The sequence below is a fragment of the Oncorhynchus nerka genome, linkage group LG20 (assembly GCF_034236695.1).
Source record: "Oncorhynchus nerka isolate Pitt River linkage group LG20, Oner_Uvic_2.0, whole genome shotgun sequence".
NCBI lineage: Eukaryota > Metazoa > Chordata > Actinopteri > Salmoniformes > Salmonidae > Oncorhynchus > Oncorhynchus nerka.
In genome coordinates this window covers 73,766,750-73,787,707 of record NC_088415.1, presented here as the reverse complement: position 1 = coordinate 73,787,707, position 20,958 = coordinate 73,766,750, and the positions used below count along the sequence as shown (strand labels likewise).

The 20,958-nt window shown below is 40.6% G+C and overlaps 1 protein-coding gene across 1 annotated transcript in view; it reads right to left on the bottom strand.

The window, feature by feature from the left end:
* The window catches only part of LOC115103102 (BMP/retinoic acid-inducible neural-specific protein 3), a 70,629-nt gene that overhangs the window by 30,483 nt on the left and 19,188 nt on the right, over window positions 1-20,958 (bottom strand). The window contains exon 5 of the mRNA XM_029623738.2: window positions 11,006-11,242. Within this exon, the coding sequence (XP_029479598.1) occupies window positions 11,006-11,242 (237 nt within the window). The remainder of the gene's footprint in view (window positions 1-11,005; window positions 11,243-20,958) is intronic.

Below are 20,958 nucleotides of genomic sequence, written 5' to 3'. Positions count from 1 at the left end.
AATCCCTTCCTTATGAATTAACATTATTAATAAGATATAATAAAACAGAGTAGAGTTTAATTAGTTATAGTTCTATTTAAAATGTAGATATTGTTTAGTCATTATTCATAAAATCCCTATCAATCCTACTCAATCACTTTTTATAGCTACTGTTTACAGGCCTCTGGGCCATATACAGCATTCCTCACAGTTTCCTGAAATCCTATCGGACCTTGTAGTCATGGCAGATAATATTCTCATTTTTGGTGACTTTAATATTCACATGGAAAAGTCCACAGACCCATTCCAAAAGGCTTTCGGAGCCATCATCGACTCATTGGGTTTTATCCAACATGACCTATTCATTGCCACAGTCATACTCTAGACTTAGTTTTGTCCCGTGAAATAAATGTTGTGGATATTAATATTTTTCCTCATAATCCTGGACTATCAGACCACCATTTTATTACATTTGCAATCACAACAAATAATCTGCTCAGACCCCAACCAAGGATCATCAAAAGTCGTGCTAAAAATTCTCGGACAACCCAAAGATTCATAGATGCCCTTCCAGACTCCCTCCGCCTAACCACGGACGTCAGAGTGCAAAAATCAGTTAACCATCTAACTGAAGGACTCAATCTATCCTTGTGCAATACCCTTATGACAAAAAATATTTTTCATAAGAAAGTAACTCCCTGGTTTACAGAAAATACCCGAGCTCGGAAGCAAGCTTCCAGAAAATTGAAATGGAAATGGCTCTACACCAAACTGGAAGTCTTCCTATTAGCTTGGAAAGACAGTACTGTGCAGTATCGAAGAGCCCTCACTGCTGCTCGATCATCCTATTTTTCCAACTTAATTGAGGACGTATTTTTATACTGTAGTAAAGCTAACTAAAAGCAGCATTCCCCAAGACAGGATGGCTTTCACTTCAGCAGTGATAAATTCATGAACTTCTTTAAGGAAAAGATCATGATCATTAGAAAGCAAATTACGGACTCCTCTTTAAATCTGCGTATTCCTCCAAAGCTCAGTTTTCCTGAGTCTGCACAACTTTGCCAGGACCTAGGATCAAGGGAGACTCAAGATTTTTGGTACTATATCTCTTGACACATTGATGAAAAATAATCATGGCCTCTAAACCTTCAAGCTGCATACTGGACCCTATTCAAACTAAACTACTGAAAGAGCTGCTTCCTGTGCTTGGCCCTCCTATGTTGAACATAATAAACAGCTATCTATCCACCGGATGTGTACCAAACTCACTAAAGTGGCAGTAATAAAGCCTCTCTTGAAAAAGCCAAACCTTGACCCAGAAAATATAAACAACTATCAGCCTATATCGATTCTCCCATTGGTCTCAACATTTTTTGAAAAAGCTGTTGCGCAGCAACTCACTGCCTTCCTGAAGACAAACAATGTATACGAAATGCTTCAGTTTGGTTTTAGACCCTATCATAGCACTGAGACTGCACTTGTGAAGGTGGTAAATTACACTTTAATGGCGTCAGACCGAGGCTCTGCATCTGTCCTCGTGCTCCAAGACCTTAGTGCTGCTTTTGATACCATCGATCACCGCATTCTTTTGGAGAGATTGGAAACCCAAATTGGTCTACACGGACAAGTTCTGGCCTGGTTTATATCTTATCTGTCGGAAATATATCAGTTTGTCTCTGTGGATGGTTTGTCCTCTGACAAATCAACTGTACATTTCGGTGTTCCTCAAGGCTCCGTTTTAGAACCACTATTGTTTTCACTATATATTTTACCTCTTGGCGATGTCATTCGGAAACATAATGTTAACTTTCACTGCTATGCGGATGATACACACCTGTACATTTCAATGAAACATGGTGAAGCCCCAAAATTGCCCTCCCTGGAAGCCTGTGTTTCAGACATAAGGAAGTGGATGGCTGCAAATGTTCTACTTTTAAATTCGGACAAAACAGAGATACTTGTTCTAGGTCCCAAGAAACTAAGAGATCTTCTGTTGAGTCTGACAATTAATATAGAGCTCCATTTTTATGGAATGGTCTGCCTACCTACGTGAGAGACGCAGACTCATCAACCTTTAAGTCTTTAAAGAGAGAGCATGCTTCAGTAGGACTCATCTCTTCAGTAGGTCTTATGCTTGAGTGTAGTCTGGCCCAGGAGTGTGAAGGTGAACGGAAAGGCACTGGAGCAACGAACCACCCTTGCTGTCTCTGCCTGGCCGGTTTCCCTCTCTCCACTGGGATTCTCTGCCTCTAACCCTATTACAGGGGCTGAGTCACTGGCTTACTGGTGCCCTTCCATGCCGTCCCTAGGAGGGGTGTGTAACTTGAGTGGGTTGAGTCACTGACGTGATCTTCCTGTCCGGTTTGGCGCCCCCCCTTGGGTTGTGCCGTGGCGGAGATCTTTGTGGTCTATACTCGGCCTTGTCTCAGGATAGTAAGTTGGTGGTTGAAGATATCCCTCTAGTGGTGTGGGGGCTGTGCTTTGGCATAGTGGTTGGGGTTATATCCTGCCTGTTTGGCCCTGTCTGGGGGTATCGTCGGACGGGGCCACAGTGTCTAACGACCCCTCCTGTCTCAGCCTCCAGTATTTATGTTGCAGTAGTTTATGTGTCGGGGGACTAGGGTCAGTCTGTTATATCTGGAGTATTTCTCCTGTCTTATCCGGTGTCCTGTGTGAATTTAAGCATGCTCTCTCTAATACTTTCTCTCTTTTTTCTCTCTCTCGGAGCACCTGAGCCCTAGGACCATGCCTCAGGACTACCTGGCCTGATGACTACTTGCTGTCCCTGGTCCTCCTGGCCATGCTACTGCTCCAATTTCAACTGTTCTGCCTGCGGCTATGGAACCCTGACCTGTTCACCAGACGTGCTACCTGTCCCAGGCCTGCTGTTTTCAACTCTCTAGAGACAGCAGGAGCAGTAGAGATACTCTGAATGATCAGCTATGAAAAGCCACCTGACATTTACTCCTGAGGTGCTGACCTGTTGCACCCTCGATAATCACTGTAATTATTATTATTTGACCCTGCTTGTCTCTATGAACATTTGAACATCTTGGCCATGTTCTGTTATAATCTACACACAGAACAGCCAGAGGAGGACTGGCCTCCCCTCATAGCCTAGTTTCTCTCTAGGTTTCTTCTAAGGTTCTGGCCTTTCTAGAGAGTTTTTCATAGCCACCATGCTTCTACACCTGCATTGCTTGCTGTTTGGGGTTTTAGGCTGGGTTTCTGTACAGAACTTTGTGACATGAGCTGATGTAAGAAGGCCTTTATAAATAAATGTGATTGATTGATATAGATATAAATCTATGGAGCCACCCCAGATTTGGCCCCTGGGGGGCATGGCAGCCACTATAAAAATACAATGAAAATATAAACGTAAATACATATTTAGATTCCAATAATGGCTCTCTATCAAGTTGAGTTGATAGCCCATAGCGTTCCAAAGTTAGAGCACAAAATCTATCGCCTATAATGCTCCATCAGTGGCTAGGTCGTACCAGTACTTCTTTTTCCCTTATTTTTTTTGCTGTATTATTTTGTTTTTTACCTACCCCCCTTTTTTGATCTTGTCTCATCGCTGCAACTCTTCAATTTGCTCAGGTGAGGTGAAGATGGAGTCATGCGTCCTCCTAACCGTGCTCCTTAACACCTGCCAGCTTAACCCGGAAGCCAGCTGCACCAATGTGTTGGATGAAAGACTGTTCAATTGGCTTCCTGGGTCAGCCTACAGGCACCGGCCCACCACAAGGAGTCGCTAGGGTGCGATGATTCAAGTAAAGGCTCCCCGGCCAAACTCTCCTCTAACCCGGACGACACTGGGCCATTTGTGCGCTGTCCTCTGGGACTCCCAGCGACGGCCAGTTATGGCACAGTCCGGGTATGAACGCAGGTCTGTAGTAACTCCTCTAGCACGGCGATGCAGTGCCTTAGACCGCTGCGCCACTCGGGAGGCCCCCATAGCAGTACTTCTAATGAGCTGAATTTCTCAGCCTCTGAGTATCACAGAAACACTTTGAATGAATAACAGACAAATGTCCATCACAAGTTGTTATGGGTGACATTTATAAAATGAACTATTCAAAACATGAAAAATATAAAAAATGTAAAATTTTAAACATGAAATTTGACTATAAATGTGTGAAAATCTTAAAATATATGCTTATTTTGGGGAATGAAAACCAATAACTTGTGTTACAAAAAGTTAATAAATTGAAATGTGTCACTACTTGACAGGCTCAATCATTACCAATTGAGGTCAAAAATGACCTACGTTGCTGCTTTTAAGATACAAATATGAATTTACTGCCAAATGTATTCCCATGAATAAATCAAATAAAATAACAAAAAAGGTTGGGAGATGTTGCCAGCAATTGAACCAAAGAAATCCATTTCTGGATAAGTCTTTTTCATGTTTGTACAAATCTGTCGCATTCAAAATTTGTATGTGCCACATCTAAGCACTCGCAGTCCATGCTTTTTTGAGGTAATAAATGCAGAAATGGGCAAGACATCAGTGGAATTTCAACTGGCAGGCATTGATGGTGAAGCAGTGCCAAGACTATTTGTTGTTGGTACCATGTATCAAACAACTCACTGTTACTTGAAGGCATGTTTTAATTAACATAATGGAAACATTGTGACAATTAGGTGATTTGCACTGTATAACGAAAGAAAAGTAAATCTAACACTGAGAGAATACTTGACATTTATGGGCAGATTTTACACTTCTGCACATTGTTTATTATGGTAGTTAAAAGGTATTGACAGATTATTTTTGACGGATTAAAAAAATCCACCCAGTAAGGTAAACAAACCTGTTAAGATTCATGTAATGTGTGTCCATTGCAGATTTACATACAATAGTGTAGCTCATTTGACTATACAACTATACAACTAATATTAGGGGTAGCCTGGGTGCCAGAGTGAGAAATTGGTTTTGCTTTGTCAGTCATAGAAATCTGTGTAGAAATTGCGTCACTAATGAGGCATCATATATTAAACATTAGTCCTTCAATTATTATTATTATTATTATATATATATATATTTTAATCAACATCGACATAGCTTTGTTTGCTAGCTTTGTTTACTCCGGAGGTTCATTCAACTTGACGAATGCATTCATTACAACCTGATGTCCTGTGACATTGGCTTTCTGAGCCATTTCAATGATTGTGCTCAACAAAGATAGCAGGAATTAATTTGGAAAATGACTACTGCCCGCAGTGGTATTAGGCTACTATCTTGCAATTCCTACTTGAATTAGTATTGTGTGTTCACAAGTATAACTACAGTATGTACTGTAGTGTAAACATTATGTCACCACAATCAATGCATTTTTAAACGTAAACAATCAAGTCTTTGTTGTATTGTCAGAGCCTAAAACTGCTGTTTTTCCCCAGTTTTCACCTAAAATTACATATCCAAATCTAAATGCCTATAACTCAGGCCCAGAATCAAGGATATGCATATCTCATTGCATTCCCAAATATGCCTAATTTGTTTATTAATAAATGACCATGTTCAAAACTGTGCACTCTCCTCAAACAACAGCATGGTATTATTTCACTGTAATAGCTACTGTAAATTGGACAGTGCAGTTAGATTAACAAGAATTTAAGCTTTCTGCCAATATCAGATACTAATAATATTTTGCACGCCCAATTTTTCAGTTTTTGATTTGTTAAAAAAGTTTGAAATATCCAATAAATGTCGTTCCACTTCATGATTGTGTCCCACTTGTTGTTGATTCTTCACAAAAAAATACAGTTTTATATCTTTATGTTTGAAGCCTGAAATGTGGCAAAAGGTCGCAAAGTTCAAGGGGGCCGAATACTTTCGCAAGGCACTGTATGTCTATGTCCTGGGAAATGTTCTTGTTACTTACCACCTCATGCTAATTGCATTAGCCTACGTTAGCTCAACCGTCCCATGGAAGGGACACCAATCCCGCAGAAGTTGCAATAATAGTTTATACTTAAAGGCCCTATTATTACCAGACTCCCAAGCCATCTAGTTTTCAGATAATGAAAACAGATTCATGACTGGAGTAAATATAATTCTAGTCAGGCTTTGCCTTGGCTGGCCTTGTCCTCTGGAGCTAGCCATTTCATCTGCTCAAAGGAGATATGGGTCTTTCTATAAATAATGGAGCCAATGTGTAACATTGGGATACATTTTTTAAATTGGATTGAAACAAAAATAAAACGGATTTTCATTCAGTTCCACATGTGCACTTAAGAAGTGAATATATGCAAATTTCCCATATCTCCACCTATAACAATATAGGCTTAGGACTATACATCCTTTCAGCAGGATTCATACAGACATTGGCAAGTCAAATTCAAGGACTTTTTCAAGCACTTAAATACAATTTTCAAGTACCTCAAAAAGCATGTAAAAGTGTCCAAAAATTTGACAACCACTTTAAGAAAAATGCTTTTTGTTTTTTAGACCTAACCAATGCATTGATATTGAAATTATTATTACATTAAATATATTTGAGAATAATGTGGACATTGCCTGACTAAACAGATTGGATGCATGCACAGCGATTTTTCTGGAGCCTATGTGGCCGATATTGGCACACATAATAAAGCCATGATTAGCAGTAGCATTAATCTCACCTTTGAATCTCATCATCGATGTTTTTATAATGAGAAAGTGACAAAAAACCAGGTTCCATTTTTTAGGAAAGGATTTCTGAGGAAAGTCAAGTTGAAGCAATAACCACACATGGTTTTACCGCAAAAGAGTAGCACAACACCCATCAATTGTGTTGCTCTCCACTTTCTGGACTCTCATAAAAACAGATCAAAAAGGAAATCCTGGATAATTGCAAGGGAGCAGGAGAACTTACACAATAATTACAAGGACTTTTCGAGAACCAAATTTCAAGAAGGAAATTTCAGATTTTCAAGGTAGGCCTATTCCAGTACTTGAATTTCTGGGCTCCAAATTCAAGTTCACATAAGCTGCTTCAAGCCCTTTATATTGTTTAAAATAACATGGAAAACAAAATCTATCTGTCATGTTATTTCATTACCAGATCATATTGTTAATAGTAAAATAAATATATTTTTAAATGTATTTGTTATTCAGAATAATTAATAGGAATAGCATTGGGTGCTGTGCAAAAGTCTATTTACACAATTGCACACAGTAACCAATCAGCTGGACACCAAATGCGCATCCAGCAAGTATTATGCATAATTATTGAAGAACCACGTTAACGAGAGTATCAATTTAGGTTTTACAGTAAGTATCAAGGTAAGGTGACTTTCGGTTATAAGCATCTGATTTTGCAATCGCATTTACTATCATGGATTTGTGTGCCCATGAAAACTGTTTTCACCAAATAACATATAGAGACACAAAATGTTACAGAGTTACACTGCATTTCTGATATCTCGATACCAAAACTGTCCCAAAGCAGGATCCAGGCTTCTTACAGTGTTCAAGTTCAATGTCTAATTTAACTGATTAATACTTAATATGTGACCAGACGGCTCGAGTCGGTCTTATGTAGCAAAATTTGAAATGGTGTTTCTCACATTGGATAAAAGTAGAGACTCAGAGCTAGAAAATGGTTTATCATACACTACAGTTTAGGAACAATGGGAAAGTAATTTTGCTTTGAAAGTTGATAAACTTGTAATCTCACTTTTGAGAAAATGGCCTTTGAATATTTTGGTACACCTACTAAGAGCTCTTCTTTGTCTACACCCATTCAGCATCATTCACACCATCTTAAGCTTTAGCCTCACCGATCTCTTAAACGGTTAATCCGAGCGTTATGTCCTAACAACAGTGGTCAAGCACCCAAGCTTGCTCGCTACTTCCAGACAAAAATGAGAGAACAGCTCACTGACCATTTTACTTGCCCTAGCGGAGCTATTTACGCTGTTATGTTATCCAGAGCGTTGGGGACTGCAACTGTGCTGCTGGCAACAACTTAATTAAGCTTTTTTGCCAAAGTTTACTGACACCGGCCATATTCAACAGGTGTTGAGCGTTCTTAAATTCGTCAGTTATTCTGCGCTCTTGCAAACTCAAACGAGAGTACTCGGAAATCAGAGTAATTAACCAGAGCGAATTTACCAGCTACGTCTATCAACAGTTGTCGCAGTGACATCATTAACATTATATTGAAATGGTTACTTGCATAGTGGAGTCACTTGTTAAAGCTACTTCCAGACACAAATGAGAGAACAGCTCACGGACCATTTTACTCGCCCTAGCAGAGCTGGTTAGGCTGTTTTTATGTTATCCAGAGCGTTGGTGACTGCAACTGTAATGCTTTCAACAATTTAATTACACTTTTTAACTAGCAAAGAAAATAGCTCTGAGATATGAATAATATTACTACAGAGATAGCTAGCGAGCCAGCCAGCTAATGTTAGCTAGCTAGCTAACAGTATGGCTGAGAGGTATACCGTATTTTACTTTATACCGATATTGATACACGGACTGGTTTGGTGTTTTACTTTACCTTCTATAACGTTATTTTGATGTTAGGTTTGTTAAATGTGATACGCCGTGTGTAACGTCCATTTTTATAATTTACTCCGCTACTTGAGTCATCCCTCTCCGCTCTCTCTCTTTCCATGCTGCTTTCCACACAGACCTTGTCCCACCCCTGTCACTCAAGGAGCGCATTAGCTGTTGCTTGGCCACGAGACACTTTCGTTCAGTCTGCATGGTCAATGCAGTACATGCAACAATGTTGATGACAATGTTTGATCTTAATATAAATCCACAAGCATTCTATAATTACAATATTAGTTTGTGATTCTTACATCTGCAAACAGCTAGTTTGTATTTTCTTAGTAAGTTAAGATAAATCGTGTTAGCCACTAATGCTGATCGCTAGTTAGCTGGCTGGCTAGCTAACTTGCTAATTAAAGTATTGAGTCAGTGCAAACGTAGCTAGCTAATATAGCCTGATACCAGTGCTGGTGGAGGCCTACATCAGCATGTTGGTTGTGCAACAGTATCTTCTAAATCAAAGACAAGTATGCGAAGCATGAATATGTTGGCTATATGAATAAAGATTTAATGTAGCCAAAGATTTTAGGGTCACCTAGGAAACACAACATCACTTTGGTTCCTACCCTGTCACAATAACACATCCATGGCATTTTCATTCGTTGTCATGTCAAACAATACTGTATTCAAAGTTCCCACTATTATTTATATTCAAATTATATAATTATAATAGACATTCTATTTCCACGATTCCAAAAGTGACATAAATCACAATTGCAACATTTGGTTAAAAATAAGGCCTAGTATTTTTGCCCATATCGTGGCAGTGTGGAAATTATCTCGAAATGCAGAAATTGATGGAAATGCAGGAAATTATTTTAGGTTGAAGTTGAATTGAACAGTATAAAGCAATCCCAATAAAGAATGACCCATTGATATAATTTAGAATATATTTGTTGCCACTCTAGGGTCACACACTACTCATATGATATAATGACAACTTACACAGCCATAAATAAAGACAGAAAAGTCATGTTTAATGTCACATGATTTTGTACAAATCCATCAAGACACCAACCATGATAAAGGGTTAAACATATGTTTTAAACCAACTCGTGAATTTTATTGAATGTAGCCATTATCGTCCCTTAAATCTTAATGTAATGACATTAACATTTTTTGCAGATTATTGTCAATGGCATATCTGTAACAAGTTGTCCAGTGTAGGAAATCCTCATTGTTACGCTAGTTTATAGAAAGACCCACATGCATTTTGATGAGTGAAGGCCTACAGTTAAATATATTTGGGGGTGCTTTCAATAAAGCCCCATCGTGGGACAGAAGAGGCTTTGGAGACAGAGACAGGATTTATCTCTCTGTTTGGATCATTCCTTGGCTGGGTGAAATACTTGATGTGCCAGCACTTCCCACCAATTTCAAGTTTTTCCTCGCCACATTATTTATCAGCTAATCTCACTAGAACTGCTGCAGCTCAACCTCGCATGCAGACTAAGCAGACTCTAACCAGCCGCACTGAGCCTTGGATGCTTTGCTCTCTGTGGCAAGTGGAGAGCCATGAAAAGACAAACACTCTGCCCCATTAAAAATGCTTAGTGCTGAGATCACTTCCTCCCTCTGTATTGTACATCATACATTTTTCAGCTTGGGTTAAGGTGTTTGAGTGTGTGTGTGTGTGTGTGTGTGTGTGTGCATGTGCCTTTTATGATATTTTTTGCGCATTACTTATTTTGACACTCAACCATCTAAAAGAATGAAAGGGGCCATGTGCTCCTTTTCATGACAAATTGCTTCAGTTAGGCTTCAGACAAAAACAATGTCAGCAGAACAAGAATGTGCTGCAATTATGAGGAACTTATTCCTCCTTTTCAGTAGCCTGTCAACAACGCAGCATCTTATAACAATTTAATGCGAGAGGTGCTCTGATATTGCTAAGTCAGGTATTGTCAAAATGATGTTCAGGGAATTAAGGGAGCATGCCTGTGCTTTCAAAACTTCACTCAGTATGCACTTTCTATATCATACAGTATCCAACAGATGGAGAGAAGCCCTCGCGCAGATACACATTAGATAAAACATTACAATGGGGAACACTACCTGCCTCCAATGTCAAACTACACTTGTTTTTCTTCTTCTGTTTTTCTTTTTTACATTAAAGTCCCATTGAGACCAATGTCTCTTTTTCAAGGGAGCCCTGCATATTCACAATTTACAAATACAACATAATACAAATATACAAGATTATAAACACACTCAAGAGAAACAATCACATTTTTCAGTAAAGTTGTTCCCAATCAAGAACTGCCTGAGAGGCACCAGTACATCTAGTTGTACATATTCACGGCATTAGCTAGCTGTTTGTTGATATTGAGTCAAATGGTTGTAGCCATTTTGGGGAAACTGTTTTTTATTTTTTATTGATCTTGTGCATTTTATAGCACACCTGTGTCCTGCTCCTCCCAAAAGCTTTCAAATGCAGCTTGATGGAAATGAATAACAAATAACAAACAAATAGCCCACCTGATTCCATAAATTCAGTGTTGAAGTTGGTCCAGGATTCCTTGCTTTTGTGCAGATTTTCCTCCATGACTTTGATATCAGCCAAGGGGCAGTTACAATCAGGGAACTTGGCAGAGCAGCGGCACCAGCAGTCATTGTTACGACACAAAAGCTCCCCCTCAGTGTTGCATGCCACGTAGCTGAGAGCAGCCTCCACAAAACGGTTCCGGAGGAATTCTGGAAGGACATCCTGTAAACCTGAGCACAGAGGAGAATATTATAGAATCTTGTCATTTATGCATTATTATATTGTAGTGACATCAAGTTATACATGTCACGTTTATCCCTCAAAGAGCCTCCATAGCGAGAGCGTAAGTCTAAAAATGAGATGGAAATGACTGTAATTGGGTTAGTTTAGCCACAGCAAGACAAGGGAACCTGGTTGCTAGTAAATGGGCATTAGAGATTATGGTAGAGACTGCAAAACAAAATCCAGAGTGTATGTGATCAAGGTTATGGAACTATGCACTTACGATACTACACTACTTAGGAAATAGGGTGCTATTTGAGACGCAACCAACATTTTGATGGAACAGTTCTATAAAACAATGCCACCCATCAGCCTCCCCTATGGATCTACACCTGCACAAATCTCCTACAATTGTTACAGATGCACCTAAAATAGGTGATATGTAATGTGGATAAAGACACCATCAAATCACAAGCAATTTGAAAACCCATTATATTTTTGTAGTGTTTAAAATATGCATGATCAATACATATTCATATTATTGCAGAGAGTTCAATAATATGCATTCAATTGTGTGCTTTTTTTCTCTCAAAATGTTTTTGTTTAGTCAGAAGCTGTAGGTGTTTGGAATCTAATGATCATGTTATCCTTTGACAAAGGCTCCCTGTCAGTTGCACCACTTTGGACATATTTCAAGAGCGGGAGTCAATCTGTATGCCTTATTGTGAATATTTATGTGTGTTCCTTGGTATTTACTTTCTGGATTGTGGAGAGCAGACACAATTAGTCACAGTCTTCCATCCCTGCCTTGGCGGCTGTCAGGTTCTGTGAGCCAATAGGAGAGCTAGCTGGCAGAGATAGCTTTAATTTGGGAGACAGCTAAATAACAGACTTCTCCCCAGACCCTCCATCCTTGCCTCTTTTTGGAGACAGTGCAACTAGCACTTTTCTTTGGAATTGCAAGCTTCAGTTGTCAAGAACAACACTTTCCCATATATCATTTATCTTCCTGTGCTAATGTCTGATCTCTTGTGGGGACTTCAGACTTTTTTGCAAAATAAACTTCTACACATTAGAAGAATATAATGAAACATGCGCACACACACACACACACACACACACACACACACACACACACACACACACACACACACACACACACACACACACACACACACACACACACACACACACACACACACACACACACACACACACACACACACACACACACACACACGCACCAAGGCACACACACTCTCTCTCTCTATTTCAAAAAAGAGCTCATATAATGTTACAGATTTCCAACCACCTCTCAGTAGTTAGCGGGTCTCTGTCAGCAGGGAGCTTCCTTCAGGAGACGGCGGTATTAAGTGGGTTGACAATTTAAATGTCAAACCTGAAGAAGGCGCTAGAAATTGGAAAAAGCTGTGTTTATAATTGGTGATGGCTGAAAGAAAATAATGCTCAGGGCTCATTCCTCTCCTCACACTACTTTGTGTTTGTTTCACCTTTGACTTGTGGTGACATTCCTGTCGTGGGTGTTCGAAGCAAATTAGTGTTCGCTGAAATGCTTGTCTGCAGACAACCTTACAGCCTGCTTTTAAAGAATTGGAAAATATAACATTTATTAGACTGGCATTAACCTCTGCCATTTATTATTATTATAGACCACATGGCCTTTGAGTTGCAAATAATAGTAGATGTACTGAAATGGGATTAACTGTCCTTGTTTGTTTTCTAGTAACCCTACTACAATGTTTATCTACTTCAACTTCACACGTAAGCCTATTTGAATAGGGTTATTATCCTTAAGGATTTTACTAGTGCCGTAAGACACCTTTCGGATTGTAGACCACCACAATTAGATTCATTGTATTATATCCAAATCAAATGTTATTTGTCACATGCGCCGAGTACAATAGGTGTAGACCTTACAGTGAAATGCTTACTTACAAGCCCTTAACCAACAATGCAGTTTTAAGAAAATACCAAAAAAGTAAGAGATAAGAATACCAAATAATTAAAGAGCAGCAATAAATAACAACAGCAGAGCTATATACAGGTGGTAACGGTACAGAGTCTATGTGCGGGTGTGTCAGTGTCGAGGTAATATGTAATATGCACATGTAGATAGAGTTATTAAAGTGACTATGCATCGATAATAAGAGAGTAGCAGCAGCGTGGGGGTGGGGGGTGGGGGGCAATGCAAATAGTCTGGGTAGCCATTTGATTAGATGTTCAGGAGTCTTATGGCTTGGGGGTAGAAGCTGTTTAGAAGCCTCTTGGACATAGTCTTGGCGGTCCGGTACCGCTTGTCGTGCGGTAGCAGAGAGAACAGTCTATGACTAGGGTGGCTGGAGTCTATGACAATTTTTGGGGCCTTCCTCTGACACCGCCTGGTATAGAAGTCCTGGATGGCATGCAGCTTGGCCCCGGTGATGTACTGGGCCTTACGCATTGCAGTCGGAGGCAGAGCAGTTGCCATACCAGGCAGTGATGCAACCCGTCAGGATGCTCTCAATGGTGCAGCTGTAAAAGATTTTGAGGATCTGAGGACCCATGCCAAATCTTTTCAGTCTCCTGAGGGGGAATAGGTTTTGTCGTGCCCTCTTCACGACTGTCTTGGTGTGCTTGGACCATGTTAGTTTGTTGGTGATGTGGACGCCAAGGAACTTGAAGCTCTCAACCTGCTCCAATACAGCCCCATCAATGAGAATGGGGGCGTGCTTTTCCTGTAATCCACAATCAGCTCCTTTCTCTTGATCACATTGAGAGGTTGTTGTTCTGGCACCACACGGTCAGTTCTCTGACCTCCTCTCTGACCTCCTCCCTATAGGCTGTCTCATCTTTGTCTGTAATCAGGCCTACCACTGTTGTGTCATCAGCAAACTTAATGATGATGTTGGAGTCTTGCCTGGCTGTGCAGTCATGAGTGAACAGGCACCCGTGTTGAGGATCAGCGTGGCGGATGTGTTGTTACCTACCCTTCCCACCTGGGGGTGGCCCGTCAGGAAGTCCAGGATCCAGTTGCAGAGGGAGGTGTTTAGTCCCAGGGTCCTTAACTTAGTGATGGGCTTTGATGGCACTATGGTGTTGAACACTGAGCTGTAGTCAATGAATAGCATTCTCACATAGGTGTTCCTTTAGTCCAGGTGTGAAAGGGCAGTCTGGGGTGCAATAGAGATTGCATCATCTGTGGTTATATTGACCAAAATCCAGTGTTTTTATGGTATTTTTAATTAGCTGAAAATAACTGGATTGTAAAAAAAAGTATTCATAATAGTTTCTCTTCATTATATTTTCTATCAATAGAACATTAAGCCACATATAACTTTATTGTGTGATATTCTACTACTCTCAGTCTCCACCTAACCCAAGCTTTACCCAGGTTTCCGTTTTGGCCTATCAGATGTTCGTAATGGCTGCTCAGTGAAATGACCTGTCCTGATTTGTAATAGACGCTTTCTAAAAAACTTTAATGAGCAAGCCTTCCTTCATGAACTGGCCTCTGTAAAATGGTATAGAATCAGCTTGATCCCCTCTGTCGAAAACGCTTGGGCCTTCTTTTTTTGATATTTTCAGTGGTATTGTTAACAAACACACCCCCATAAAGAAAATTAGAATTAAAAACAGGTTCAGCCCCTGGTTCGACTGTGATGTTGCAGAGTTACTCCACCTCAAGAATTGCATTTGGCTGACTGGCTCTCATTCAGGCAATTGATAAATAAGTGCACTCAGGCTATCCGAAAGGCCAAAGTTAGTTACTTTAAGGAGCATTCTCTCTCTGTGGGTCTAACCCCAAGAAATTCTGGAAAACGGTTAAAGACATGGAGAATAAACCCTCCTCCTCACAGCTGCCCATGTCCCTTAAAGTTCGATGATATGGTTGTTACTGACAAGAAGCACATGGCTAAGGTCTTTAATTAATCACCACTTCCTTAAGTCAGGATTCCTATTTGACTCAGCCATGCCTCCTTGCCCGTCCAACATTTCTTCATCTCTCACCCCTTTTAATGCGACTATCCCCGATGCTTCTCCCTCATTTCCCCTGCCCCGCTACAAAGTTCCTCCCTGCAGGCAGTCACTGAGTCCAAGGTGCTAGAGGAGCTCCTGAAACCTGACCCCAAAAGAACATCTGGGTCGGATGGTTTAGACCCTTTCTTCTTTTTAAGGTTTCTGCCGCTATCACCGCCAAGCCTATCTCCAACCGTTTTAACCTGTCTCTCCTTTCTGGGGAGGTTTCCATTGCTTGGAAGGCAGCCATGGTTCATCCTTTATTTTAAGGGAGAGATCAAGCTGATCCCAACTGTTATAGGCATATTTTTATTTAGCCTTGTTTATCAAAAGTGTTGGAAAAACTGGCTTTCTTGATTTTCAAAAAATGTAGAACTAAGAACAGATATAGCCCTTGGTTCACTCCAGACCTGACTGCCCTTGACCAGCACAAACACATCCTGTGGCAATAGTCCCCGCAATATGCAACTGTTCAGGGAAGTCGGGAACCAATACATGCAGTCAATCACCCGTAGCACGCGCTCCAGCAGGTATATCTCGCCGCTCATCCCCAAAGCCAACACCTCTTTGGCCGCCTTTCCTTCCAGTTCTCTGCTGCCAGTGACTGGAACGAATTGCAAAAATCGCTGAAGCTGGAGACTTTTATTTCCCTCACTAAATTTAAACATGAGCTATCTGAGCAGCTATCTGATCGCTGCAGCTGTACATAGTCCATCTGTAAATAGCCCACCCAATCTACCTACCTCATCCCCATATTGTTTTTATTTACTTTTCTGCTCTTTTGCACACCAGTATCTCTACTTGCACATCATCATCTGCTACTTTATCACTACTATGGCCTATTTATTGCCTACCTCCTCACGCCATTTGCACACACTGTGTATAGACTTTCTTTTTTTCTATTCTGTTATTGACTGTACGCTTGTTTATTCCATGTGTTGTTGTTTTTGCTGCACTGCTTTGCTTTATCTTGGCCAGGTCGCAGTTGTAAATGATAACTTGTTCTCAACTAGCTTACCTGGTTAAATAAAGGTGAAATAAATAAAAATATATAAAAAATGCAATCTGGTTTCTGCTCAGGTTATGGATGTGTCAATGCAAACTTAAAGGTCCTCAATGATTCTAAGCAATGTTGTGCTGCTATTTTTATTGACTTGGCCAAAGCTTTTGACACGGTAGACCATTCCATTCTTGTGGGCCGGCTAAGGAATATTGGTGTCTCTGAGGGGTCTTTGGCCTCGTTTGTTAACTACCTCTCTCCAAGAGTGCAGTGTATAAAGTCAGAAAATCTGCTTTCTCAGCCTCTGCCTGTCACCACGGGAGTACCCCAAGGCTCAATCCTAGGCCCCACGCTCTTCTCAATTTACATCAACAACATAGCTCAGGCAGTAGGAAGCTCTCTCATCCATTTATATGCAGATGATACAGTCTTCTACTCAGCTGGCCCCTCCCCGGGTTTTGTGTTAAATGCTCTACAACAAAGCTTTCTTAAGTGTTGACCAAGCTTTCTCTACCCTTAACCTTGTTCTGAACACCTCCAAAACCAAGGTCACGTGGTTTGGTAAGAAGAATGCCCCTCTCCCCACAGGTGTTATTACTATCTCTGAGGGTTTAGTGCTTGAGGTAGTCACCTCATACAAGTACTTGGAGTATGGCTAGACAGTACACTGTCCTTCTCTCAGCACATATTAAAGCTGCAGGCTAAATTATAAATCTAGACTTTGTTTCCTCTATCGTAATCGCTCCTCTTTCACCCCAGCTGCCAAACGAACCCTGATTCAGATGACCATCCTACCCATGCTAGAATACGGAGACAATTTATAATTTATAGGTCTGAGATATCTACCAGTCACATTATGTTAAAGGTCCCCAAAGCACACACATCCCTGGGTCGCTCGTCTTTTCAGTTCGCTGCAGCTAGCGACTGGAACGAGCTGCAACAAACACTCAAACTGGACAGTTTTATCGCAATCTCTCCATTCAAAGACTCAATCATAGACACTCGTATTGACAGTTGTGGCTGCTTTGCGTGATGTATTGTTGTCTCTACCTTCTTGCCCTTTGTGCTGTTGTCTGTGCCCAATAATGTTTGTGCCTTGTTTTGTGCTGCTACTATGTTGTGTTGCTACCATGTTGTTGTCATGTCTTGCTGCCTTGCTATGTTGTTGTCTTAGGTCTGTCTTTATGTAGTGTTGTGTTGTCTCTCTTGTCGTGATGTGTGTTTCTTCCTATACTTATGTTATTTTTTTATATATATTTTTATCTCAACCCCTGTCCCCGCAGGAGGTCTTTTGCCTTTTCGTAGGCCGTCATTCTAAATAAGAATTTGTTCTTAACTGACTTGCCTAGTTAAATAAAGGTTAAATAAATAAATGGTTCTTTAAACCATTCGTTGTTGCTAGCTATCCCTGTGGTGTCCATGGGAATACCAGCTTGGCTAGTGAGATGCTGTTCCTCCATCCTTGGACTGCGTCCTGGCCATCTGGGCCTCATTATGTCTGATCTTTGCCCAATCACCTATTGTCTAGCCTCTCCTTCTGGACCGGTGCAGCCATGATGGACCTGCTGGTTGGACTTGCTAGGAGCCAGGGCTCCTGAGGGCTTCTCCAGGTTATGGAAGCAGCATTCAAAGTCAGAATCCCAAATGGCACCCTATTCCCTATATAGTGCACTAACTTTGGCCTTCTGGTCAAAAGTAGTGCACCGTGTATGGAATATAGGGTACCATTTGGGACTTCACCAAATCTTTTATTTTACTGCGTTAAAGCACTAGTCCATAGTAGATGGATGAATCCATAACAAAACTAATCCCAAACACAAGGATTTAAAAAACCTTGCTTCACAAATATGATTTATGATCTGAGATTTGATCATGCAGGAGTCTGAATGAATTTCTTGAATAGTCTTGAGGAGTGAATAATGAGAGTCCACTGCTAGCTTTGAAGCACTGATCTACACCTATCTAAATCATAGGGCATTGGTTGTATAGATCAGAGCTGGAAAGAACCGTGAATAACACAAGGGGGAATACAAAGCCTTTGCCTGGAGAGTGTACTGTTTGCAGTAAAGGTTATCCACCTAAATAATCACTTACATCCCGTTGAAGAGTTATGATAATTTGAAACTTAAATACTTTTCTCTTCCTGGCAAAAAAAAAATACTTTTGTGGATTCCAAGTAATTTGTCTTACAGCATAAACACACTGTACCATAAAATGAGATGAAGTGCAAGGAACATACTGAGTATATTATTAAACACATAAAAATATAATGAACAGAAAGGGCGTTCAAGTCAATGATGGCATAATGGGTGGGCTGGCAGCCATTTTGAGTGCACTCATGCCAGGAAGTAAAAGCTAGGATAAAAATATACAGGTTATGATAAGAGGATTCTAATATCCCATAAATCTTTGGGACCAGCTTCCATATTCACAATGACTGGGAGTGAATGGTAGCAGCAGAAAAAGTTCACCATCAAAGTGAAAAATAAACAAAATCGTAGTGAATTTCAGATAACAACTCAGCGAACACATGCTGTAGCGTAACTGCTTTACTGTCATTCTATTCATTTATTTGAGATGTTTTGAACATAATCTACATTGTTTTCAATGCTAATCCTGTATAATCAGCAACGGTGCTGATCCCATGAATTTCTTATTTTTTTCGAACACTTCCTCATGGAATTATTAAGTTGTCTTAACCTTCCCATCTTCAACCTAGAGTAAAAGTAGTGGAGGGGAGTCGACTCAAAAATAATCGATTAATCGACTCCTTGCCCGTCGACTCTCGGTGTCAACTCATTATTTCTGGGTGTCAAGCTTCGATTCCGCTAGGAATCAGCTCCTAAGATCCAGTATTTTTGCAACAGAGGAAACTATTTGCCGTAGTCTACTTCGAGAACACAAACGATCGTATCTCTCACAGTAAAGAAAGCGCGAGCTAGCGAGGGAGAGAGAGATGGGATGGGATGTGCATTGCCAGGAAGTTATGCAGGCAAGCAGACAGTTAGGCAGACTGTACGAGCATCTGTAATCAAAAGATGTAGGCTATAGGATATCTGTATTTTTACATTTCTTGGCTTGCGATGTCTAATGGAAGTTCAATAGCCTAAAGCAGGGGCTACCAATGAGTAGGCTGAGCTTTTTCTACATGCAACAGACGAAGACCAAACACATACTAGAATCTTTCATAGCAAAGAGAAAGAGGAGCAGGCGAGCCAGTGAGGGCAACCGCTATGCTTGGTAATCTGTATCTAGTAATATCTTGTCTAGCAATGCCTCGTAAATTCCCGAAAAGTATATTAAAGTATATATTAGGCTATCAATTAGTATGGTTAAGCTATTCTTCATAGTGCCAGTGAATTGAAGTTGAACATCGCCGAATGCATCAATTTAATTAGGCGGAAATGTGCAATAAAAGGTATTGTATGTGCCTATATGTTATTTTATGAAAACCTGGCTGACTGTTGTTGTCCTAGGTCAGGGCATTCCAACCCTGTTCTTGGAGAGTTACCTTCTCATAGGTTTTTGCTCCAACCCCAGTTGTAACTAACCTGATTCAGTTCATTAACCAGCCAATGGAGGCTGCTGATTCAGACACGGTAGATTAGGGTTGGAATGAAAACCTACAGGATGGTAGCTATCCACGAACAGGGCTGGAGAGCCTTGTCCTCGGCAATAGATCGCAACGCATCCCCGCTAAACTTTTTGGAAATGGCAAGTTCACTTTCTCATCCATAAACACAGTCAAGTGCAAATACGGTTCAGCAGCTCAAATCAGCAGGATGTTGGGGCATTATTATTAGGAAGGATGTCGACAATGGATCATTAAAATAATGATTATAATCACACTTCATGAATGTTTATATTAAAGGTAGACCTATACGTTTGGCAGCCAAGCACGAGTTATCAGTGTATGTAGCTAGCCTATTATCGTCTAAACATGACATTGAGATATCTTCACACCTACAATTAAAACCTCCATAAGAGTCAATTAAATTTGAAAAAAATGTGGAATTACAGGGGCAGTTTTGAAAAACGAATCCTGTGTGAATCATCCCCTGGAATAATGCACATGCTTGGATAATAATGACAAAACCAACATCTCTAATAATTCCTGTCCGAATAGGGCTACAACATGGCAAAGAATAGGCTTATCAGCGTTGAGTGCGCCGCATCATCCCATGGGATCAGTCAAGGCTGCACACAGCAGAAATATCTGAAATATTCTAGTACCTACACATCACCTTCTAAATTCAAACAAAAATGACTTTTATAGGCTAGATTGGTGAGAAAATGGGCAGCATCATGCTCATGTCTGTCCTCTAGAATGCAAATGTAGTCTTTCTAGTAGGACTCTGCAATAATGAGGTGGTGTCTACGTGTGTGCGCCTCCATTTCAGCATGTTTTGGGAATCGAGCAAGAGTCGACTCCTACGACTCCAACCACAGGAATCGGAGTCAACTCCACAAATTCTGGAGTTGTGCACCATTAAGGGCAAGTAAAATGGTCAAAGTGAGGTGTTCTCTCATTTGTGTCTGGAAGTAACTAGCAAGCAATGCAAAGTTAGCCTGTTAGCTTGGGTGCTTGACGCCCGTTGAGAGGTCAGAACGCAACTCCTCGGCCAGAGCATCCAGTGTGCGCTCTGAACGCTACGAGAGCGAAACACTCTGAATTTACGAAAGGACAATCTGATAACGCTCTGAATA